Source organism: Silene latifolia, chromosome 8 (genome assembly GCF_048544455.1).
Source record: "Silene latifolia isolate original U9 population chromosome 8, ASM4854445v1, whole genome shotgun sequence".
Lineage (NCBI taxonomy): Eukaryota > Viridiplantae > Streptophyta > Magnoliopsida > Caryophyllales > Caryophyllaceae > Silene > Silene latifolia.
This window is the reverse complement of record NC_133533.1, coordinates 110,802,295-110,828,667: the sequence shown is the minus strand read 5'-3', so window position 1 is coordinate 110,828,667 and position 26,373 is coordinate 110,802,295. Positions and strand designations below refer to the sequence as shown.

Below are 26,373 nucleotides of genomic sequence, written 5' to 3'. Positions count from 1 at the left end.
GGACAAACAAAAAGTATCCAAAAACAAACACATTGAAGAAAGAATTTCATGAGAAATTGAAATGTTAAATTTTCCTTTTATAATTTTTCATGGGATTATATTTCGTAACAAACCATATTTAAATTATTAACGTGTTTTAAATAGACACACCTTCAAGAATTCAGTGTATGTATTCATCTAATCATATGAATATGAAACAACGGTTAGAAAAAGTTGCGAAACACAAATCTACTGCACAACTTCTTATTTAAGACCGACACTAGTCGTGAGTTAAATTCAAAACAAATCACATGCCAATCAAGTTGTCTAGAAAATGCCAAAAACTTTGACTTTATTAACACTGTAGTAGAAAATATCAAAAGTTTAGTTTTAAGCCAGACTTATTAAATCTACGGAATCTTTTGAGAGAGAATTTTCAATATGTTCAGAACCGGTTCGGGCGGGCCATGAACAAACTAGTCACGGATATTTTCCCAATTTGTTTAGCCCCAATGTCTTTCAATAATGGATATATTTGGCATTGCGCGGTTGAAAAGCCGGTCACGTTATTAGGGGAGCAAGGGAAGGATGATGTTAACGTATTAACCAAACAAAATAGTAGACTTTATTGCTTAATAAAAGGGTGCAAAAAATACATTGCACAAACACTTATACACATAACACAATAGTGAGTGCATAAAAAAAAAAAAACAGAGTAAATAAAAGAAAAACACGTAAAAAAATGGCGAATTCAACTAATGGAAACTTAGCTAATACTCCTTCTTCCATTAAAACACCACAAGTCAAGTTTACAAAGCTCTTTATCAATGGCGAATTTGTCGACGCTCTCTCCGGTATGTTATTCGAGTTCCTTTTTTTTTTTTTTTTTTTTCCTTTACTTTAAATACAAACTCTTATATAAGACCGTCTTTTATATACGAAAATATTACCTCATGAAATTTTCTTATTATTTTTGTAGTGCTAATTACTGGGGAAACTTGACAATTTTTCTTTTTTGATTTTGGTATTGTATGTTTCTTTTCTCTTTCAAAATTGAGGAAGTTGATAGAGAAGAACTTGATTTATTTGATGCAATAAAGCACGTGAAACTAAGAATCATAATAAAGATAAAGATGATATAAATAGGTACTTTAATATATGAATGGTGGCTTGTATAATGAGGAAAGAATAAAGTTTTTTTTTTCTCTTCCATAATGGAGTTATAAGACATTTTTTTTCTTTATTGATTGATTTTAATTCAGATTATGAGTTCCATCACTCGATAATTTAATCATTTAAATCGATAATTTAATCCTTTTTAAAGGTTGTATACTTGTATACAAATACCAGTATCATCAATTAATATATTTTGTATCTTCATGTTTGTAATCTTGTATGGTTAGTTGATATTAAATTTCATTAATTTTTCCTCTTCATATATTTAAAAAATGGTACAAAAATTTCCAGTTTCATTTAAACCAACTACAGAGTACTTTTCTATTATCGTGTTCAAATACTTATCAATCCCTTGACAATTAGTATCCTAAATTTTTAAAGGTCAAGTCTTTGAATCACATTTCTTATGTTTTTCTATTCAAAATTGCAACCGTTAAAGTACTAATCAAAGTTTAACAAATAATCAAAGTAAAATATATATCAAAAAAAAATGTTAAGTGAAGAACAACAAGTCTCATTGAAGACGGTCACAAGCTTGTGATCTTTCAGAGCCCCCTCTCATTTGCCCTCTCACTTACTTTTTGTAAGAGGTCATAAGCTTGTGACGGAATAGTGCCGTCGAGTGAAGAAATATGTTTGTATTTTTTCCACCAAATTGGGAGTGGAAGACTGGAAGACATTGAGATATTTTAAAGTCAATATTAATTCCTAGTTGTTTTTTTTTTTTTGTTAACTATTGCTTTAGTAGGGACTAAGATGTTGATTGGTTAATAAATTCCCAACTTTTTAGCAACTGGAACGAATAAAAACGGTGACTAATAATATTAATATTTTGGTCCTTTAGATCTACGTCCAACTTGGATACTACGGCATAAGTCCACTATTGTCATTTAAATAAGCCTCAATTACTGGAGTAGGCATTGACTTGTAATACAACTTACAGTACAATTTTAATACGTTCAACTCTCATACCGTATTACAGATAATAGGTCTTAGCCCCTTAGGTTTGAATCCCGTATTTTCGTTATTATAATGTGAGTAAACGCGCGTTTCGTTATACCAAAAAACAGTTTAACTCTCAGGGTGTGTTTGGTTACCATTTTAGGAGGGAAAGGAAGGGGAGGGGGAGTGAGGGGAGGGAAAGGTAGGGGAGGGGAGGGGAGGGAAAATGAATTATGGTTGTTTGGATAGCAAATATGATGAAAGGGAGATGGAAGGGAGGAAGAGGGAGATGGTAGAATGGATGGAGGATATTGATGAAATGAGAGTCAAAAAAAGTTTTCCTTCCAAATCTTGCCAATGATGGAAAGATTTTAGTTTAGTCTAAAAGAGAGAAATTAAATCCTCCCATTCCCCTCCCCTTCCATTTCCCTCCTTCCATATATTGTAACCAAACAAAGGAAATTGACTCCCTCCCTTTCCCTCCCCTCCCTTTCCCCCCAATTCTCTCAATCCAAACATACCCTCAAGGAGTTCAAGCTGAGTAACATCCAATAGCGTCTTGATTTAGGAGGGGGTTTTCCACTAACTCGTCTTTAGTATTTTGAACGAGATTAATCCCGAATGAGTAATTTTAGGCAAAACTCAAATAAAAAAAGAAGCATTTTTAAATTTAATATTGTGTATGTAAATGTCAATCAACCATGATTATGAATTTCAAAGTTGGATTAATGGAATAAAATTAGGGAGTTATATAATGATAAGTTCAATGTTAAGCTTAACACAATAACACTATAAAGTCTATAATCATGTAACTCGATTTCAAAACACTCTTCGTTTAATTCATACGGAGTATATATGAGTCTGTAGACAAATCTTGTTTAAGTAAGGTATTCGACATAAAAGTAGTATTGTCCACGATTACAGACAAATCCTATTCAAGTAAGGTCGTACAAATAACGTGTTGCAGGAAGGACATTTGAGACAATAGACCCAAGAAATGGAGAAGTAATAGCAAAAGTAGAAGAAGGAGATAAAGAGGACATTGATTTAGCTGTCAAGGCTGCTCGTGAAGCATTTGACCATGGCCCTTGGCCTCGTTTGTCTGGTTTTGTAAGTCCTATTCCTTTACTCTTGTACTTCTATGTTGATTATTTCTAGTCAATTATGCATTACTCCCTCCATTCAACTCCACTTTGCAACTTTGGTTTTTACACGGATATTAAGGAGCGGATTAAAAAAAATATTAAAAGTACATAGGAAAAGAAAAAGAATAGGTTAAAAATATTAAAAAAACATAAAGGTGGAGTTTTATGGTGGGTTAGTGTGGGGTATGGGTGGCATTTTTTGTAAATAAAGATTTTCAATAAGGATAAAATTGTCATTTTTTTAGCCAAATAAGGAAACCTGTAAAGTGAAGTTGAATGGACGGAAATGGAATATATGTAAAGTGGAGTTGAATGGAGGGAGTATATATTTAAGTCCGTAGTGGTTATTGTGTGTGACTGTCGTATACTGTGATATATAAAAAGTAATTACTTTATAATTAAAAATAACCATTATTTTGTTAAAAAATAACCACAGTTCACTTTTTAACTTAAAATAGTCACTTTTTAGCATAAAATGATGACTTTTAATAGAACTAGGAAAATCGACCGGATCTACACCCGAACTTAAAACCCGAGTTTGACCTGAACCGAAATGTTTATTGTTGCAAATTGATTATTATCCATAAATAACTTGATAATAGTTGACCCGAACCCGAAATGAGTCGCTCGACCCGACCCGAACTCTTCAAAACTCGAAAGTGATCCGATTCAAACTGACCCAACCTGTATTCGACTCGACTCTGACCCCAATCCGCTTGATCCATTTACTTAGTCTACTTTTTTAGTGGATGTACCATGTGATAGTGTTATATTTTTGTATATGTTTATATTATTGATTGCATCATTTGCATGTCTTTTAGCACTTTTTACCTTATACGAAGTATGTTTAGATTTGTCCATGTTATAGTCTTATTGATTGTCACATTCGTCTATATCATCCTCCACCATCTAGTAGGAAAGATCATGGTTTAGTATCTAGAAGTAGAAGCATGAGATAAATTAGGCATCAATATTTTGGACTGTTATACGTCTCATCAAATAATGTAAAACTTAATTAGAGGCAACTCATCGCTCCATATATCATCTTATGTAAAATCACCTGAGTTTAAACATAGGGGCAACTGGCTCCAAAGATTATACCATGTGCTGAATTTTCACTTCGTGAGTTATTGAGATTGTGAGGATTCGAACCTGTGACCTCCTTTAGTCACGTTGACTTTAATACTATGATAGATGAACCATCTCAACCAAAACCTTAAGGTTATGGTTGAGGTCCAACTATTATATTTGTTCCTATGATAAATGAAAATATCTCAACCAAAACCTTATCCCAACCAAAACCTTAAGGTTATGTTTGAGGTCCAAATATTATATTTATTCCTATTATTTAGGCAAAATAATAATAATAATAATAATAATAATAATAATAATAATAATAATAATAATTATTATTATTATTATTATTATTATTATTATTATTATTATTATTATTTTGTAAAACGATTTCAAACAAGCAATATTGAATAAATTAAATTTAAAACCGTCCTAGCCAAAATGTATTTCTTTTACCCTAGATAAACTGATTAAAACTCATGCTTTCAAAACTCGTGAAAAATTCAGGCAAGGGGAAGAATAATGATGAAGTTTGCTGATTTGGTCGACGAACACGTGGACGAATTATCAACGTTAGATTCATTCGACGCCGGAAAACTGTACACTTGGAATAAGATGGCTGAAATTCCGTCGGGTGCAAATAACTTACGGTACTACGCAGGAGCAGCGGATAAAATCCATGGTGAAACATTAAAAATGTCACGTGACTTGCATGGGTACACCCTACGTGAGCCTATGGGTGTTGTGGGCCACATCATCCCCTGGAATTTTCCGAGCATGATGTTTTTCATGAAGGTGGCCCCGGCGTTGGCCGCCGGATGTACCATGGTGGTTAAGCCGGCCGAACAGACACCGTTGTCGGCTTTGTATTATGCTCACTTGTCTAAGTTGGTACGTTACATCACGTTTTTATTGTTTTGTTAAACATTATTTTGAAATCCTCTCCTATATACTAAGAGAATAAAACTTCTCTAAAGTTTTTCTCTAGAGTGTCCAATTTTATATATGGAAATAAATTAGATTTTTACTTATTAAACTAATTTTTCATTTAAAATAATTTTTTCATCATTAAACTTAAAAATATAACTTTAACAAAAACAAAACAAAATTGGTATAAAACTATAATCTATACATATAAACTGTATCTCTTATTATTAACTTCGTGACGAAAAAAGAATTTATTAAAATACTTTGAAGTAGTTAAAATATTTTCATAAGACACACACTTCATAGAATTATTTAATTCTCTTGATTAATTTTAAGATTATTTATTTTTTATAAAAATTTATGAGATATAAATCTAAAATCTATAAGTAATACAGTAAAAATTAAAATGCCTATATTTACCACGCATTTGCACGGGATCTACACTAGTTTTGTTACTATCGCGGTTAAAAGCTTATGCTCATTTTAGTTTTGCCTCATAAACGCAATCAATCGACTGAGCCCGAGGCAAAAAAATAAAATAAAATAATAATTAGACCGTAAATAGCTTATATCATCTTATAATTATATTTAAATTTCATCTCGATAGGTTACATTTTTTTTGGACTAAAAAATGTCGTATATCAAATTGTAAGTGAAAATATATATTTGATTTATTAACGGTCACTCTTGGTTCAGGCCGGTATTCCAGATGGAGTGATAAATGTCGTCACCGGGTTCGGACCAACTGCCGGTGCTGCCATAGCTTCTCATATGGACATAGACAAGGTGAGTGAACGAACAATTATTTTTTCTTATTGGATGTTTTCACAATATCTTAGCGTAAAACCGTCTTGCGATATTAAGCTTGATTTCCGTGATTATTTGCAGGTTAGTTTTACGGGGTCGACAGAAGTAGGACGATCAGTAATGAAAGCAGCAGCCGATAGTAACTTGAAGCAGATTTCCCTTGAACTTGGTGGAAAATCCCCTGTTATTATTTTCGACGATGCTGATGTTGATCTTGCTGCTGAACTTGCCTTCACCGGAATCGTCTTCAACAAGGCGAGAAATCTCATTTTTCCTTCTGCGAATCCCCTATATACTAAAAGAATAGGAAAAATTCAAGTTTCCCGTTCTATTTTGAAAAAATATCTTATTTACTTTTCTATTTTGATATAAAATCCCTTATTTAAATTTTTTTTCTAAGATTTTTTTTGTTAAAAAATTCACTCGTTGTATGCTAAATCGTAATTAAAAGATATACTAATAAAAAAAATTATAAATAATTTTATTAATTCTGTTTAAAAATATATAAATTTCATGACATTACACAATATTTTTGATTAGTTTTATAGTTCAATTTTTTTTTCTAAAAATGAAATTTTTATAAATACCGCGCATTGAGTGCGTGGGATTTAAACTAGTTACGTACTAACAAGAAAAAAATAAGGTCGATAAGAAAATCGATTAATATCATGATAATTTTACGCGATACAATATTATAAGGCTGTTGCACACGATAATTAGTTATTTTAGGTACGCCCTTAACTAACCAAGCCCTGTGTACAATCGATTCAATCTCGGGTTCATTTCGTTTGGTATTTCGGGACTGTTTTTTTTTTTTTGGCATGTTCGATTTAATTTTGGACCGATTATTATAAAGAACCGTAATTGTTCTAATCAATTTATTTGTTGCTTAATTACAGGGAGAGATTTGTGTGGCAGGGTCTCGAGTTTTCGTTCAAGAAGGGATTTACGACAAACTTTTAGAAAAGTTGAAAATAAAGGCCGAAAATTGGGTCGTCGGTGACCCCTTTGATCCCAATTCTCATCAAGGACCACAGGTAAATATCGCCTCCAAAATCTCGGAAAAAGATAACGTCAAAAGTTAAATTGTGTATACCTGACTATTATGATGTCAAATTGGAAATGATAAATGACCAGCAAACTATCACGTAGTATAGTAAAGAATCACTAATATATTGAATTATGTAAATCGGTTTCATGTCGATGTCAATCAATTTTTATTTATTGCCTCAATTATACAATTGAGACTTTATGAAATCTCGATCACAATCACAATTTACACATTCAACGTTAATCGTTGTCAAGAATCAATTTCATCTCATCTAATTTAGTCAAAATTGGAGCAATTTAGATTACAAGGTAACTTGTTTGGAGTTCTTACTGCACACACTATCATACGTGTAAAAGGCAAATGATAACAATTAACTGGGACAGAGGGAGTACATAATATTGCAAATTGTATTTAGACTTTTTTGTGCAATGACCGCGTAGACAATTTGGAATGGACGGAAAAAAGTATCTTAAACAATTTTTTTTTTTTTTTTTCCCGCAGGTTGACAAGAAACAATTCGAGAAAATATTATCATACATAAGTCAGGGTAAGCAAGAAGGTGCTAATTTGTTATGTGGCGGTAAAAGACATGGTGACAAGGGTTATTTCATCCAGCCCACTATATTTACCGATGTTAAGGTACGCCTTTGTATATTCTCTTGATTTCTTTTAAAAAAATATTAAGGCGAAAATAACAGAGAAATAAAACCATGCAAATTTGGACATGTTCGCATGAAAGCTATCGTATTCGGGAGTTTTAAGAGTTGTCGATACGAGTCATATTGACTTTTTCTTAGAAATGACGACTAGATAGTGGAGAACCTTAATTATGCTGGCGGAATCTTGTTTCCACTATATTTTTAAATGGAAAATGAGATGGCGACACCGGGTGTTACTCAAATTGAGCGACACCCAGGATATTATTGTAATTTACCTATGCATTTTAGTTTCCCTCTATCTAAATTCAAATTTTAAACTAATTAATGCTAAAGGGTGGTTTAGTAACTTAACATTAATTAACTAATTTAACAATAATGATAATAAATAATAAATTAAAAAAAAATTGAAAGATTCTGTATGATATTGGTGGAACAATCTTATAAACCAAAGTAAAACCAGATCGACGGGTGTTGCAAATTTGTAATTTGTTCTTCCATATGGACCATATGAATGCCAAGGACAACCCTGTTTACTTGAATTGTCGATTTGTCATTTTGTTTCCCACTAAATGTTAATTTGTTCTTCCTTTTGTGAATTAAACACAATTAATGAACAATTTATATTTCATCTTTCGTTTGTGCAATTGAACATACTTTAACAATTATAAATCTAGTGGAAAATTTCCATAAGGTATTGTCGTTTTACGTTTGGGGATAAAATTCTTTGTTTTTTGTTAATCGGTAAACGTATAATTTGATGATGAAGATAAAGATGTGTTTGTTATGATATGTACTTCCTCCATTCAACTCCACTCTACCACTTTCTTTTTTCACGTTTGTCAACGCATGTTTTACGCGCTAAATATCGTTAGTTACGTATTTATAAAAATTATAAAAGTTAAATATTTTTAATGTACTCGTAAAGACGAATCAAACAAGATCCCACATGAATATATTTTGACTTACGTATCGAGAGAAAATTGAAATTGAATACACTCTTGTGAATAGTGTACAAAAATGATATTGGTAGAGTGGAGTTGAATGGAGGAAGTATGTTGTATAATACTCCGTATAAGATATAGTTTAGTTTTCATTAGTATGAAGTATCTTTTATATTTTATTTTGTTAATATAATGATTGTGAATTACGGTTATATCCCTACGATATTGGCGCAAAAATGAAAATTACAATTTAATTTTTAATTTTTTTCTATTATTTTATTATGGTGTTACCGAAACTCGGTAACACCTGGTGTCGCCCTAGCACTTCCCTTTTTAAATTGATATACATTTCAATGAAAAATTGGTTATCTGATCCTTCTTGACTTGATGGTTGAGTGTAAATATTCACCTACAAACTTATGTATTTAAATCTTGAATACCATATTCTTATGCTACAAAATGTTGGCTTTTAATGTCGGATTATTATGGATCTTAATTTCAGGACAACATGGTGATCGCTACAGAGGAAATATTCGGCCCGGTCATGTCATTGATGAAATTTAAGTAAGTCGATACAAATGCTCGCATTTTACGAGATAATTGTATGTGTATATACAATTGGTTATATATCTGTCGCAAACAAAACGTACTGATATACAAATAATCCGATAATATTATGTGCAGGACAATTGAGGAGGGAATAGAAAGAGCAAACGCCACAAAATATGGGTTAGCAGCAGGGATAGTGACCAAAAACATAGACATAGCAAATACAGTATCAAGATCAATAAGGGCAGGTGTTATTTGGATCAATTGTTACTTTGCATTTGATACAGATTGTCCTTATGGTGGTTACAAAATGAGTGGTTTTGGTAGAGATCTTGGGATGGAGTCTCTTTATAAGTATACCCAAACCAAGTCTGTTGTTACCCCTCTTTACAATTCCCCTTGGTTGTAAATTTATTAATTTAATTATACCCTGTATTTTACGGGAACGATAACGCCAACAATGAAAGGTACTCTGCAACTCAAAAAGTGAGTATAATTTTTAATAATTCTATTTTTCAAAGGTGGATGTATTTTGAGTGACAGGGTATATTCCGATGTGATGTTATGACCACTCATCTTATAGGACGATATGGCGTATTTTCACGAAATGTGTTGTGGAGTATATGATTATTGAACGCCTGCATTGAAAATGTAAGAATAAACAGAAAAATTAATAGATTTGATTTGTCACGAGCAATGCTTATGAGTTGCATAAGTAGCAATGTCTCAAAATATGTTTCTTTGTTTTTTTTTTCTACACACCATACAAATTATATGAGTGGAAATTTGAAGTGGTTATGACTTGCGTATAAAATCATTTGTGAAACTCCAACTCGTCAGTTTCAACTTTTGGTTGATTTGGTTCGTTCTTTGACATGCTATTAAAGTCATACGCAACATGTATAAGGAGGTATGCGGTTTGTCACGGTCCGTTACTTTTGTCGATTGTGGTGCGTACCCTTTCCCAACTCTAGGGTAAGAATGCAAGCAACAATGATCTCGTACTAATTAGAGATCACCATTAGCACGCTTCTCGGGACTCGGGGTGTGTGTTGGAAATCCTAGTCACGATTTATTATCAATGGCTGACACAAGAATGCAATAAAAGCAAACAATACAATTATTGAAAGCAAGAGACGAGCAATATCAAGCTTCAAGGTAGGAAGCGGTTTTCATTGACTAGCCCCTCCTAAAGAGGCTTATTTGATAGTAGAAGTCCTGTAGCAGGAAACATTGAAAGTGTAAAATAGCGATATGTTTTCTGAACGCCTAAAAACATATCGTAAACTAAAAACCAAACTCCAAGATTCGACACGCAGGAAATAGTCTTGGAGCACTAATGGAAAATAAAAACATAAATGAAAGTACAAGTACGTAAAGAAAATGTTCGGGGCCGAAGTAAGTGCTCCACGCGCGCTTGAAGGTTCTTACATTCTCCCCACTTGATTTGTTGCTGCCCTCAGCAACACTCGAATCTTCAGTTCCGCTCCAGCGAGACTCCCTCGTTGAGTGGAGGTGGTCACGGTCATCTTGGGGGTAGACTTAGCTTGACCATGGCTTCAACTTCCTTATTGGGCGAAGGTTGTTGATCTTTACTCAACGCCAATGTTGGGTATGGTACGTAGCCCGTCCCTTCAAAAAGAACTCGGATCTCCTTGACATAGAGTTTCCCGAACATCACGTCTTCCACGTTTGTCTCTTGGCAATGACGGGTCTGGAAAGTCAATGTCTTCGTTTCCTGAGAAGACAATTCACCGGCTCTTTATTTCTGGATGATGATCACTCCAACACTGCTTCAGCTTGTCTTCGACCACTTTGGAACCTCTAGTGATGGACAAGTTAGTCTCCAAGACGACGAATAAGCATTTCGGCGCGAACCCTGAGAGTACGAGGCTTTCTCACTTGGGTGAGCTGACCCTCAAACCAGGATGTCGAATCATCACTTCGACGAGGCCCGTAATTTCACGAGGTCTTTTTCCTTAGGGTCTCTCGACTCTCATTGTCTACTCCCTTCCGAGGTGATAGACTCTCGTTCCGTATCTCGATAATTTTACCCAATATCTACAGAAAACATATTTACTATTCCCTCCGTACCACACCAAAGGTAACACTTACTATAAACGGACGTACCACACCAAAGGTAACATCCCTTATTTGGCCAACAATATTACCAAGTTATCCTTATACCCATTTGATATTTACACAAAATGTCATTACATACCCCACCTTCCAACCCACAATTATACTCACAATTACATACCCCACCTATTTTTTCCCCACTTTACCCTTACTTTTTCCACCTTTTCTTAAATACTCCATTTTTCCCTACGTTACCTTTGGTGTAGTACGGAGGGAGTATTAATTTGTAATAAGAATTTCTATCTTTTAACTTAAATTGTTACGGAGTATTATTTACGTGTCTTCTTAGCATAGTATAATAGTCTGATTGTAAGTGAATATGAACTTAATTTTGACTATGAAACTTTACAACAAAATTAGAGAACTTGATAATACTTAAAAACATAACATCAATTATCCATCAACTGGTCGGTCAATCGGAGAGAAACATTTGAAAACGATGACATAATCCCATCTCTTTCTTTCTTTCTTTCTCATAGATTACCCTATCGAAAAGGCGGTTTGGAACTTTGTATACGCAACTTGATAAGAACCGATATATTTAACGATCAAATTAAACAAATGTCTTCTCATTGACTTGATTAATTTATACAAACAAAAGAATCATACCTAATAATAATGTTTTTTAGCTCTAATAATACATCAATTTATACTTATAATTCGGACGTATATATATTTATATTGTTGTTGGTCCTGTCATGGAGGACGTACCTAAGGCATACGTTGAAATTAAAATGGCCGTATATCTTAGGGAGTCACTTTCTCCAGCTTTTGCTTAATGACAAGGTCAAAAAATGCATATTATTATACAGCTAGTCTTGCTTGTGACGGGCTAATCCCGTCACAAGTTTGTGACCTCTCACAAAAAGGAAGAGGGGACAAAGTGGGGCACCCCCCATGTGCTTCCCACTCACCTCTTGTTAAATTCAACAACGGGCCTGGGCCGCACCCAAACGGAGGAGAAAGAGTCCACAACAGAGGCCCAAGAGGGTTCCACTCTAAAACCAATTGGCGATAGAGGGAGTAGCCCCTTGCCTTATAAGGTGGTAATTCTTCTCCTCTTTTATCAATGTGGGACAACCCTCACATGTGGGAACTTTGGGTTTCTTCACACTCCCCCGCACATGTGAGGCCCACTTTTCACACAGACTGGACAAATTCATTCAACTGAGCAACTTTTGCTCGTCCAGCTGCAAACATGGCCCAGTATTAACTCAGATCGGACAAATTCAACTGAGCTACTTTGCTCGTCCGACTGCAAACTTTGGCCCATGAAACCCAGGTCTTTAGCCATGGGCTCTGATACCATGTTAAATTCAACAACGGGCCTGAAAGAATAATATTTCATATTATTCTTGATATGATATGGTTATTACGTAATCTTATTAGTATGGTAAATATATTGTATATACATGTCTTGGAGCATAAGTTTAGGGTTTTGATATCTAGGTTAGAGACAGTTTTGTATATATACGATGTTGTAATTCACTTATCATGTGGTATTAAATATACACAGATTAGTTTTTCCCTCTTTTGGTTTCTTCATGGTACCAGAGCGATCCTCATAACCACGCATAAATCAAACACCATCTCGACACACAATGACAAACAACAAAGACAAGGGAATAAAAAGCGGCGATGGGAGTGACAAACCACAAACAATTCCCATGTCGTCACCCTTGTACTTACACCCTTCGGACAGTCCCAGTTTGAGTCTCACCCAAACGTCTTTCACGGGTGAAAACTATGATATTTGGGCCGATGCGGTGAAGAACGGACTCGATGCCAAGAATAAATTGGGGTTCATCGAGGGCAAAATCAAACAACCTATTGTCGGAGAAGGTGAAGAAGGAAGTATAGAAGCCGTTGCGTGGAGACAATGCAACGCAATGATCAAAGCTTGGCTTAGGAATGTAATTGATCCAAAATTACATCCAAGCATTACTTTTTCGGCTACTGTGTCCGAAATATGGGAAGAATTAGCAGAGAGATTTTCCGCTGGCAATGCTCCTAGGGTCCATCAACTAAGGAGCGATTTAACAGAATGTAAGCAAGGACGTCAATCAGTCGTAGAATACTACACGCAACTGAAGACGATTTGGGATGAATTGGCAAATTATAGCCGTATCCCAAAATGCACATGTGGTGCTGCTGCTGCGTTCGTGAAAGAAAAGGAAGAAGAGAAAGTCCATCAATTTTTTATGGGACTCAACACAAAGCTATATGGAAATCTCCGCACTAATTTATTGATGGAAGACAATATTACTACTCTGAGTCGAGCTTATTCGCTCGTACTACGAGAAGAGAGGCACAAAGCAGTTACAAGAATAGAGGAGGAAAAGACGGAAAAGAACGAGGCTGCAATGACGGTAAAAACATACAATTCCAATGGCAAAGGACGAGGTACATCGATATCGTGGCCAAAGGAGCAGGAAGAAACAGAGCAGGTCCCTCCTCAATGTACTTACTGCAATAAGTATTGGCATGAGGAAGAAGATTGTTGGGAGAAGCATGGTTACCCGAACAGAGGCCGTGGCCGAGGCAGAGGAGGCCGTAGAGGAGGTCGTGGTGGATACCGTGGAGGCCGCACTGCAGGTAGGGGACAAGTAAATGCAGTGGCTTCCTCCAGTGAAACCGTTGGTGAAAAACAAAACGATCTTACCTCGGATGAAGTTAGTAGGCTCCGTACTTTGCTAAAGGCTGGTTCAGACAATAGCGAGAAAATGTCAGGTATAACTAATTGGCTTCTTGATAGCGGTGCCTCGCACCATATGACAGGAAAGCGAGAATTATTAGAGAACGTTTGGAAAGGCGAAAAATCGACAATTGGCTTGCCAGATGGACGAGAAGTCGTGGCTTGTGAGCATGGCCAAGTCACACTGCAAAAGAATTTTATTTTGAAAGATGTTTTATATGTTCCCTCGTTAACCTGCGATTTGATTTCGGTTCAACAACTTATTAAAGAAAATAACTATGTTGTGATTTTTCATTCTGATCATTGTGATATACAGGACCGATCTTTGAGGACGCAGATTGGACGGGGTGAGCAAAGGAACGGGGTTTATTTCTTCGCGCCGAATCATGACCATACGGCAGGGAGAATGAAAGTGACAAAGGAGACTCGTCTATGGCACATGAGATTGGGACATCCTTCAAGTAGTACCTTATCTTGCTTTTCTGATTTAATTGGGAACAATTTAGTTTGGAATTCGGAACATGTTTGTGATTCTTGTTGTCGAGCGAAACAAACGCGTTCAATTTTTTCGATTAATAATAAAAGAAGTAATGTTTTGTTTCAATTAATTCATTGTGACATATGGGGTCCCTATCGAACTAATTCATTAACCGGCGCTCATTATTTTTTGACTATAGTGGATGACTGTAGTCGGGCCGTCTGGGTCTACTTAATGAAAGATAAGGGGGAAGCTTGGGACCTAATGAGAGATTTCTGTAAGATGGCTAAGACTCAATTTGGAAAGGAAGTAAAAATTGTACAAAGTGACAATGGGTCGGAATTTCTTTCTAGTTCACTAACAAGTTTTTATAAGGATCTTGGAATTGTTTGGAGAACTAGTAATGTGGGCACTCCTCAACAAAATGGGAGAGTCGAGAGAAAACATAGACACCTACTAGAAAAGGCTAGGGCACTACGGTTTGAAGGACACTTACCAATCGAGTTTTGGGGTGAATGCATTTTAACCGCTGCGTACTTAATTAATAGGACTCCAACTCGGGTTTTAAAGGGTAAGACACCGTATGAAATATTATTTAATGAAAAACCTCGTCTTAATAATTTACGTGTTCTTGGTTGTCTTTGCTATGCTCACAACAAAGATAAACCAAAGGACAAATTTAGTGAACGAGGAAAGAGGTGCATTTTTCTCGGATATCCACATGGGAAGAAAGGTTGGAAAGTATATGATTTACAGGAAAAGAAATCGTTTGTCTCCTGTGATGTGATTTTTTTTGAGAATAGCTTTCCATATGACAAAAGTGTTGGAAATGATACGTTATTGCCATCACCATCAGAAGGTTCTTTTATTGATGAGCAAAATGATGAACCAAATACACAAGCAGGTGTAGACAACGACCAAAGAGAAAAATTAATTAACAGTGAGCCCACACATATTGAGTCCACGCATACTGAGCAGGAAACTGTCACAGTGCAAGAAGACGAGACAGAAACTCAAGATGATGCTACTGTCCACAGTAATGTTCCAGCAGAAGGGCGTGGAGCTCGACAGAAGTTCGACCCTTATTGGAAGAGCGATTATGTCTGCAAATCGACGCAAATAATAAACCCCAAATCAACTGCTCACCCCGAGCCATCATCAACCTCGAGAAAAGGTACCCGTTATCCTATGATTAATTACGTCACAACTAGCTGTTTTTCTTTGTCTCACAGGCATTTTATAGCGGCCATTGATGCGGTAAAGGAGCCAATTCATTACTCTCAAGCTGTAAAAGATCCTAAATGGAGAGATGCCATGGCAAATGAGATAAAAGCCTTAGAAATGAATAAGACTTGGAAGGTGGTTGACTTGCCAAAAGAAAAGAAACCCATTGGTTGTAAATGGGTATATAAAGTTAAATACAAAGCGGATGGATCGATCGAAAGATACAAGGCAAGGTTAGTCGCCCAAGGGTTCACTCAAGTTGAGGGAATTGACTACAATGAGACATATGCACCGGTGGCTAAGATGACGAGTGTGCGATGTTTGCTTGCTGTGGCCGTGGTAAAAGGATGGAAAATAGCACAGTTGGACGTTAACAACGCCTTTCTTCATGGTGATTTGCACGAAGAAGTATATATGAAATTACCGCCCGGATTCCAAGTAAGTCGAGAAAGACAAGTTTGCAAGTTATTAAAATCGATATACGGATTAAAACAGGCATCCCGCAACTGGTTTGCCAAACTTGCAGAATCTTTGAAGCATTATGGTTTTATACAGTCACTTGCAGACTACTCATTATTCACTTATAACAAAGATGGAATATTCATTGGCGTGTTGATATATGTAGATGATATGATAATGGTCGGAAACAATGACGCAGCATGCGAAAGGTTTAAGTCTTTTCTCGACACCAAATTTGGTATTAAAGACCTTGGAAAATTGAAATATTTCTTAGGAATTGAAGTGGCAGCCGGGACGAAAGGTTTGTTTCTCAACCAACGAAAGTATGCGCTTGGCATCATTGAGGAAGCAGGCATGTTGGGAGCCAAACCAGTAGACATTCCAATGCAACAAAATCACCAACTTGCTCTTGCACAAGGATATCTCCTGAAAGACCCAATGAAATATCGTAGACTCGTGGGTCGTCTAGTTTATTTGACCATCACTCGGCCAGATATCGTGTATGCAGTACACATTCTTTCCCAGTTTGTTCATGAGCCTCGCAAGGAACATTGGGAAGCAGCCCTTAGGCTTGTTCGTTATTTAAAGAAAAATCCGGCCAAAGGAATTGTGATGGATGGTGCGTCAAGTTTGGAATTACGTGGGTATGCAGATTCGGATTATGGTGGCTGTCCCATAACACGACGATCTTTGAGTGGCTATTTCGTAACCTTGGGACGTTCACCAGTTTCTTGGCGGACTAAGAAACAAGGACCAGTTGCTCTTTCTACGGCTGAAGCGGAGTATAGAGCTATGGCTAAGTTGACTAGCGAGCTCATATGGTTAAAATCGTTTTTGGCATCATTATCGGTGGATCACAAGCTTCCTATGCAAGTGTATTGTGATAATCAAGCCGCCCTCCACATAGCTAAAAATCCCGTATTTCATGATCGAACGAAGCACATTGAGATTGACTGTCATTTTATTAGACAACATTTGATCAATAAGACTATTGCTGCCAGGCATGTCAGAAGCAAAGAACAAATCGCAGATTTGTTTACAAAGGCTCTCGGAGGGGAGTCATTTAATCGACTACAACGAAAGATGGGCATTGAACCGTCAAGTCTTCCGACTTGAGGGGGAGTGAAAGAATAATATTTCATATTATTCTTGATATGATATGGTTATTACGTAATCTTATTAGTATGGTAAATATATTGTATATACATGTCTTGGAGCATAAGTTTAGGGTTTTGATATCTAGGTTAGAGACAGTTTTGTATATATACGATGTTGTAATTCACTTATCATGTGGTATTAAATATACACAGATTAGTTTTTCCCTCTTTTGGTTTCTTCACCTCTCAATGGGCATTTTGTGAGAGGAAACGGTATCCGTCACAAGCTTGTGACGGATATCACCGTCACAAATGAGAATTTGTAATTATTATATTCTACCAACAGATAAATGAGACAGGCCTTCTGTTCCGGTCAATAGTTTACACTTTTCTACTTAACGTATATTAGTTAGTTAATAGTTTACACTTTTCTTTTCTTGTAAATAAAGTAATAAACCAACCCCATATGAGTAGGGAGTCTAGAGACAATTACATTTTTTCTCCTTACCTTAATAATCGTGTACAAAGCAATTGTAAACTATTGAATGAGATAGAGGGAGTAATTCTTTTCTTATGCAGAGTGGTAATATTCGGTTTTGTTCAACAAGGTAATTTAGGTAATTTAGTTTACCAAACTAACTTATTCGACCAAAATTTCATCTAATTTATTTTTATGTAAAAATTTGATGAGTAATTTATTTAACCACATAAATTAGCTCAAATTGAAATTTTACCTAGTCTAAATGTGAGAAATAAGTAACGTGTTTTTATTTTATTTTCCTTTGACCAAAATATGTTACGATCACTTTCTCCAGCCTTTGCTTAATGACAACTTGACAAGGTCAAAAAATGCGTATTATATTCCACCAAGAGGGAAATAAGATAATTCTTTACTTTAATCGTAAAGTGGTAACATAAGTCTTTAAGACTATAGTTGTACTAGGAGTATATAATGTCTCCTTGTATAATGTCGTACTTTCTTCATCCTATTTATATCATTGATTATCATTAAAGGATAAATTTTTAAAAAATCAAATATGTTAAAATAACAATATTACTCTTTGACTAGAGAAAAAAGAACCATTACGGGATGAAATATTTTTTTTTAATACATAAAAATTTAAGTTTAAGGATATTTCTTACCTAATTAAAGGTTAAGGCAGACCACCAGTCTATTTGAGGTTTGAAAATCAAACCTCGGTCTAAATGTAATATACAATCGAGATCACTAAAACACAACTTAGCTAAATAAAATATTTAATAATATTTCCTACTAAAATTAACTAATACATTAAGCATTTCAAGAGAGGATAATATAATACGTATATATGATAAACCTATTTAGTGTTATTCTACTCATCTAAAACTCGTAACTTATTATCGTAAATAAAATTGACCATATATATATAAACCATCTTATACAAGACTCGCTTAAATCAACTTCCTCCTATTGCGTAGCCGTTACATTCGGTGTTCATTGGGTAAACAGTAAACCCTCGGATATACGTGATAGCCTGCAATTCTGCAAACCATGTATAAGCCACCACCCGAGAATGACCGTTTCAAAGTCAAAAGGCATAAACTAAGCTATGAATACTCCACAAAATTACTCCACAAAATTACCTAAATTTTAACCCTAGTAAACTACACCCTTGCAGACTTCCTCCTATTTCCTTCAAGCTAAAATGGGCCAGCTAAAATACATAATTTCTCCAATATATATCCGTAGTTGTTAACACGTCATAAACAATGTCATCACACAATAAATTAATTTTTTACAAGTATGCAAAATTGTCTTTGTTTGCACTTTGCACCCACCGCTTGCACATTGTATACGACTACATGCATAAATATTGAACTATATTTTTATATAAAAAGATCAATATTCATAGCTGAAGAAGAATAACAAGAATATTAATCAAATTAAATATCCATCGAGAAAATAAATACTTCATATAATTTGTATAATTATGGGGGATTTGCCTAATGGAACTTCTGAATCTTACTTCGTAACTCCAGAAATCAAGTTTACTAAGCTTTTTATCAATGGAGATTTTGTTGATGCTATTTCAGGTTAGTTTCTCGATACATGCATGATAAAAATTGTGTCGAAAATTGTATTCCGTACCAAATATTGATACTTCACTATTTATAATTGGGAAGTCTATAAAGGGTTCCATTTTTTTTTTGAAAAGAGAAACCGCGGCCGCTACCTTGGTGCACAGGAGATAAACCCGAGTATACAACCTAATAGCCTAGTTTAACCTCAAAATCATATCACAAAATACGAGTTAAAAAATAGCGAGTCTTTGACTATATTACTAATCATATATTCAGCCATAGTTCTCCTTTCTCTAATATATGTGAGGATTATTATAATGAAACGGAAAGTATAGGCTGAATAGAAGAGGGAGTAGAATTGTGCATATATTTTTCCCTGAAAAGCTCGATCGGGCCACGGCCTGTACGGAGTACTTTGTAATTTGAAAATCATAGTTACAAAAGAAAAGTGTACCAAAATTGAGTATTACTCGGTGGCGCCAAACAAATATCATGTCTTTACTTTGAATCGTACTTTAAGCATGATTTAATTGTGAATTGCAATACTCGTAACAAAAAAAATGTGTAGGGAAAACTTTTGAGACAATTGATCCAAGAAATGGAGAAGTAATAGCAACGATAGCAGAAGGAGACTCAGAAGATGTTGATTTGGCGGTCAAAGCTGCTCGCGAAGCCTTTGACCATGGCCCTTGGCCTCGTATGTCCGGTTATGTAAGTCTATTTATTCTCAATTAGTCTCTTATAGAACGGTTTTATCATTGTAACACGCAAATGAGTAAAATGACCTATATGGCGGAAAAATAGTTATTAGAAGGATCCGTTTTCCAATAATCATGTATAGAATCGTTTAGCACAATAATTTGTGATTTATTCCACTCTATACTCTGATTTTTCCAACATAATACTCAAAATTATTTGTTTGGCACCTTTGATAATTAAATAATACATAAAAACTTTGGAGAAACAGTCTCTCAGAATTCTTAATACCCAACATTCCGAACATAACCCAAGATGTGTGAGTCTAGTGGAATTCCAGGGTAACCTCAAAGCCTCCTAAGGAGGAATTGCGAGGTCCTGGGTTCGATTCCCTAGATGAACACTTTCCTGGGGACCTGACGTCCGGAGAGGGAATAATCATGCGGGAAAAGAACTCACATAGTGCATGCGCGCAAGCGGTGGGGTCTCGTATCCGGGAGGATCCAACCTCCTCGTCATCAAAAAAAAAAAAAAAAAAAAAAAAAAAAAAAAAAAAAAAACATTCCGAACATATACTCCATGTTTACCATGATTTTATTATGTAAATCATTGGTTGAATATAAGAAATCGAATTTAGAGCTGGTCACGAGTCATCCCGTCCATAACACCAGCTCGTCCAACCCATTAAAGAAGCAGAAATGAATAGTGTATTTTCAAAAAATTGCAAAAACCTGACCCGCTATCGCATCCCAAACGAGCCAGCCCGCTTGTCCATGGGCGAAAAAAATATGTAGTGTTAGTGTCGGGCCCAAGCCCACATTTGATCACTTTAAGGCTTTAACTATGATGTATGGTTGATCAAGTCTATGTGTTCGAACTTTTAACAGGAGAGAGGAAGGGTGATGATGAAATTGGCGGATTTGATAGACGAACACATAGAAGAGTTAGCAGCATTGGACACCATGGATGCCGGAAAATTGTTTGTAATGGGAAAGGCCCTAGACATCCCTGATGCAGCCCATTGCTTGCGGTACTTCGCTGGAGCAGCGGATAAAATCCATGGAAACACTTTGAAGATGTCACGTGCCATGCAGGCTTACACGCTCCGTGAGCCCTTTGGTGTGGTGGCCCACATCATCCCGTGGAATTTTCCGACCACCATGTTTTTCATGAAAGTGGCTCCAGCTTTGGCTGCGGGATGCACCATGATTGTTAAGCCGGCTGAGCAAACCCCCCTCTCGGCTTTGTACTATGCTCATCTATCCAAGCTCGTATGTTTAATACTCTCTTCATTTTGACCTATTATTCCAGAGTTAAAACAAAATTTACCTGAGTGAACTGAATAACTATGCTACCACAGCTGAAGCAAACAAAGCGTAAAATTTCGGAAAATCATAGTACTAGATTATAACAAATCACGCTCATCCAATTATCCGTAAAATTTTGTCTATAAATGCTTAACTAGTTATCGTTCAAGAACATCTGATAAAATTTACCCAGATTTTTGGTACATTTTCTCTAATCACTAGATTTTTCTCTGTTGCTCTTAGAGTTCTAAGTTCTAACCCCTCTGTATTTACGGTTAACAGGCGGGTATCCCAGATGGAGTGCTTAACGTTGTCACAGGATTTGGACCAACTGCTGGAGCTGCACTAGCTTCCCATATGGACATCGATAAAGTATGCACCTAACTTTTAATTAGGCGTACTCGGCTCAGCATTTATTAACACAAGCGGCTTTTAATTAAGAGACGGTCTCATGATATATACTAATTTGAGACATCAATTCAACTATTAATCCACAGTCCTCACCTTACATGCACATTAACCCACTTTAAAAAAAAAACAGAAATAATAATATAATCTTATAATAATCTAATAATTAGACGATTTCACACGAGAATTTGTAATATTAATGCACCAATTTGGTGATTTATGCAGATTAGTTTTACTGGATCCACAGAAGTAGGGAGCCTTATTATGCAAGCAGCAGCAAAGAGCAACCTGAAACCAGTGTCACTTGAGCTAGGAGGCAAATCTCCTCTCATCATATTTGACGATGCCGATGTTGATGAAGCAGTTGGACTTGCTCTACAAGGATGCCTCTATAATAAGGCATGACAAAACTATATTAATGTTTTTTTATTTACTTAACTTTTTTAAGTAGGACATTTTTATGATTGAGATTAATATGTTACCCTCAAACTTTTTATTTCCAGGGAGAAATTTGTGTGGCTAGTTCTCGTGTACTCGTTCAAGAAGGTATATATGATAAGATTGCAGCAAAAATAGCAGAAAAGGCTAAATCTTGGGTTGTTGGGGATCCTTTCAATCCTAATGTTCAGCAAGGCCCTCAGGTACATATAGTCGGATACATTTCACTTATTTCGAGGGCCCTGCATGCACTACATATTCACAAATACAGGTATAAAACACTCGATAAAGTTCACAAATCCTAATGCAGGTTGATAAGCAGCAGTTCGAGAAAGTACTGTCTTTCATAAGGGCGGGCAAAGAAGAAGGGGCTGAGTTACTAGCTGGTGGAGAGCCTTGTGGTAATAAGGGCTACTACATTTCCCCAACCATTTTCTCCGATGTTAAGGTAACCATTACTACCTACCTAGCTTCATGTGTGACCTGTAGAACCGGGTCAGGTCAGTTTGTGTATGTTTGCATTCAGGTTCTGGTCGGGTCAGGCTGTGGCTGTTTTTGAGGACATTAAATTCAAATATTATCAGATCAAATCAAGACATATTTAAGTTCGGGCAGGGGATGGGTTTATTCTGCCGAGTCTACTCTTTTCTCTCAACTTTGATTTATTTTCCCGACTTTGATTCATGATTATGCAGGACAATATGACAATAGCAAGTAATGAAATATTTGGACCTGTCATGTCCTTAATGAAATTCGCGTAAGTTTTCTTTTCTTCACATCTATGCAGCTTCAATCATGTGTATTGAACTACACAGCAACTGTTTTTGGATGACTCAATGTATTCGCGGAAGATCTGAACGAGAGAATACATTGTGTAATTCCAAAGATAGTATTATTTCCTTTTAGACATTGTGGAGAGACCTACCTTTGATGATGGTGTCAACAACTACAGGACGGTAGAGGAAGCGATACAAAGGGCAAATGCAACAAGATATGGGCTAGCAGCTGGGATAGTGACCAAAAACATAGACATAGCCAACACGGTTTCCCGATCAATTCGAGCTGGAACAATTTGGATCAATTGTTACTTTGGTTTTGATTACGATGCCCCGTTTGGTGGATACAAAATGAGCGGAGTTGGTAGAGAACTCGGGCTAGATGGCCTTTACATGTACACTCAAGTCAAAACTGTGGTTACTCCTCTTCACAACTCTCCTTGGTTGTAAGCACTACTATCAGATTTCTCAAAGTGAAGAATAGGAGGTCAATTACTTGGTGCAACAAGCGATTATTTCATACCTATCTTCTTGGCAAATTTTCTAGGTTGTAATCGTACAAAATGTGTGAATAAAAAGCTCGGATGTGCAAGATAAAAGGAGCTCACTATTGTTAAAATACTAAAATGGTTGACACACTTAAAGAGTAGGGAACTGTTATTTATTAAGCGATAAATGTCGTGATCTTCCACCATGTTTCGCCGTGTGAGGCTCACGCAACCGTAGAAGACGACATTTGTTCCATAGAGTTCGTTAGAAAAGTTGTTCAATATTTATATTTCTTGTAATGGAGGAAAAAATTGTGTGAGGTGTGATTTTAATACATATGTTTGTTCTACAAGATTGATGTGATAGCAATTTAAGTATTTGGATTCTTTGTTCTCTCCTACAATTGCGATTAAGAAACACGAAATGACAAGAATATTACTAAAGTATTCATTAATCAGATAGTTAAACAAGAACAATCAACATTGATGTAAAAATCTGAAGATTACATACCTGGTTCAAACAGCTATCCAGTGAGCTAATTAGTGCTTGCAAAATACATCAAACTAGTGTGCGCGCTTTAAATCCACTCCATGTATCAGCATTGGTTGCTGAGTCGATCGTCGTGATCTGATCTCAGTCGTCGCACTATAAATATAGCCAACACCAACTCAAAATACAGTTGTGCCAATCATAAAGATTGATAAAGTTGTCAAACGCCTAGCTCTTTTACATCCTCGGCTTTTCGATATAAGCCGCGACTCCTATCCAAAAATCCTTTATCCATTAATGCACCATATTTTCTACGGATATCTACAAGTGGATGCTTCTCCAAGAGCTCCGACCCATTAAAGGCATCCCTCAAGACAACAGTTTGTGTATCACTTTTCTTAGATAGATAGAAAATACCAGGATGTCTTTCAAACACCTTGGTAAACTTCTGGGGTAATCCTAGAGGCTTTCGGAGGTTACTCACGTTTTTCCGTTCAGTTTGCTTGTGGATTGTCAGGTGTAGTAACTCATGAAAAACCCCAACAATTCGTTTCTCAGAAACATCCGTACGAGGATCCAGATGAGACGCATCAGAATAAGGCGAAGTATAAGGAAGCTTTTGCCAATCTTCTAACCACTCTGTACACTTTCTTCTTAATCCGAAACCCCTAGTGAATCCAATTGGAAAAGCCAGATTCTTTTCCGATAAACCCACATTTTTCTGCAAATGAGAAATAGCTAGGCGATTATCCCATGATAATAATTTCAGACCAACCCGTTCATCCTCAAGTTTGACAGTAGAAAACAAATCAGGGAAGTTAGGGATTAGGGTTTGTTGGTAATCATAGGGTAAACCAAGGTCCCATTTCAATTGGTCTATAGTTTGTAAAGGAAGAGTGGTATGTCTCACAAGCATTAGTAGCTTTCGTACCCGATCAACTAAATCCATTTGATTTTGCTGAAGCACATTCAATTCTTCTTGGCGGAGAATTGAGGCTTCAGCCGTTAAACCGAAGGCAGGCACAGGCGTTCCCGCACTATCAAGGAAATAATTCTCCTGGAAAACTGATGGGTATCTCCTAATAAAAGTAGATAGTTTGAGTTCATCAGGAATACCCAGCTGTCTCCGGTGGAGCCGGAGGCGGTATATAGGAACAGAAGTCTCGGGAGCAGAAGATATGAGAGACACGAGAATCAAAGCCGCTTTGAGGTCTCTTTGACCAGACACAGCTTCATCAAGCACTTTGTCTTTCGCCCATTTTAACTTTATGTTTACTAAATTACATTTCTGCAAGTAACTATATCCTTTTTTATTCTTACAGAAGCCTTTTACGCTATTGACCAGCCACCGAACCATCCTTGATGAATGATAACTACTCGGAAATATTAATTATTCACTAGTTTATCTGCATTGCAAACCACATAATTATCAGCAATTTGCGGTGCTATTTATGGCCATACCAGAGCGAGACCAGAATACCATAACACTCTAAATGCATGACCCGCACACAAATTTGTTTTAGATTAAGCCATCTGCAGACCTTATGCAGCAAATGTCGTTCCCAAAATCGTTTCTCATGCAACATTTCCAACCAGTAGCTGAGTTAAAGGGATAGTAAGGTTTTTACTACCCCTAAGCAATAAATCATATTTTTAGCTGAAATTTTCGATTTTTTCCCCAAATTACTATTTTGACTCATTAATTCGACCCCTACAATTACCAATCTATGTTTCATCCCCTCGACTTCAGATTTTGACTCCGCCACTATTTCCAACTAGATAACACAAGAACTTCAGACACGAAAGCAGTAAATCCTCAAACACGCATTTCATCGAACATCTACACTGCATTCTACAAAACTAATTATCCATAAAATGGCGATCAAAGAATAACTACCCAGAATCACTAATTAGTTAATTAACAAACATGAGTGAAAACAAAAACAACAAAGATAATTCAAAACATGATGAATAATCAAATTAACTGCGATGATATGAAATTGATTGAAAAACATAGATTGAGGAAGATAGGAGGATACCTTGGTGGCTTGGTGCGGTTTGGTACACTGAAATGAGTGAAGTTTTGAAAGAAATTTGAAGGGATGGTTTAAACCAATAAGTCTTGTTTGTGACCATATATTCGTCGTAAGTTTGTGACTGGTCAAATATTAAAGGGGTGTTTGGTAAAGATAGATTGGTGAATTTTTGTTATATTCAAGCCTTTAGCATGTTTGACTCACCAATCTACTAATTTACATCTGGTGAGTACCAAACAGGGCCATAAGTGCATATGGAATCACAAATGATTTGTCTTATCTAGCCATGTGGGTTTTACTTGACCCGTCACAAGCTTGTGACGGATAAGTA

General features: G+C 36.0%; 3 protein-coding genes across 3 annotated transcripts; 2 read left to right on the top strand and 1 right to left on the bottom strand.

Annotated features, from left to right (window-relative positions):
- The first annotated feature begins 631 nt into the window (after positions 1-631).
- Positions 632-9,965, top strand: LOC141597330 (aldehyde dehydrogenase family 2 member C4-like). Its single transcript, XM_074417746.1, has 9 exons — positions 632-833; positions 3,065-3,207; positions 4,824-5,207; positions 5,940-6,029; positions 6,132-6,305; positions 6,950-7,087; positions 7,603-7,740; positions 9,204-9,265; positions 9,386-9,965. The coding sequence occupies exons 1-9, from the start codon at positions 722-724 to the stop codon at positions 9,657-9,659; spliced, it is 1,515 nt and encodes a 504-aa protein (XP_074273847.1). The 5' UTR covers positions 632-721; the 3' UTR covers positions 9,660-9,965.
- Positions 9,966-19,230: 9,265 nt separating this feature from the next.
- LOC141597327 (aldehyde dehydrogenase family 2 member C4-like) lies at positions 19,231-23,917 on the top strand. The gene is made up of 9 exons (XM_074417744.1): positions 19,231-19,415; positions 19,972-20,114; positions 20,987-21,370; positions 21,689-21,778; positions 22,040-22,213; positions 22,318-22,455; positions 22,563-22,700; positions 22,948-23,009; positions 23,205-23,917. Exons 1-9 carry the CDS (start codon positions 19,313-19,315, stop codon positions 23,476-23,478), a joined length of 1,506 nt encoding a protein of 501 aa, XP_074273845.1. The 5' UTR covers positions 19,231-19,312; the 3' UTR covers positions 23,479-23,917.
- On the bottom strand, positions 20,680-26,130 carry LOC141597329 (protein WHAT'S THIS FACTOR 9, mitochondrial). The gene is made up of 3 exons (XM_074417745.1): positions 26,046-26,130; positions 24,028-25,412; positions 20,680-21,398 (listed from the first exon to the last, which is right to left on the bottom strand). Exon 2 carries the CDS (start codon positions 25,361-25,363, stop codon positions 24,227-24,229), a length of 1,137 nt encoding a protein of 378 aa, XP_074273846.1. The 5' UTR covers positions 25,364-25,412; positions 26,046-26,130; the 3' UTR covers positions 20,680-21,398; positions 24,028-24,226.
- Positions 26,131-26,373: the final 243 nt, after the last annotated feature.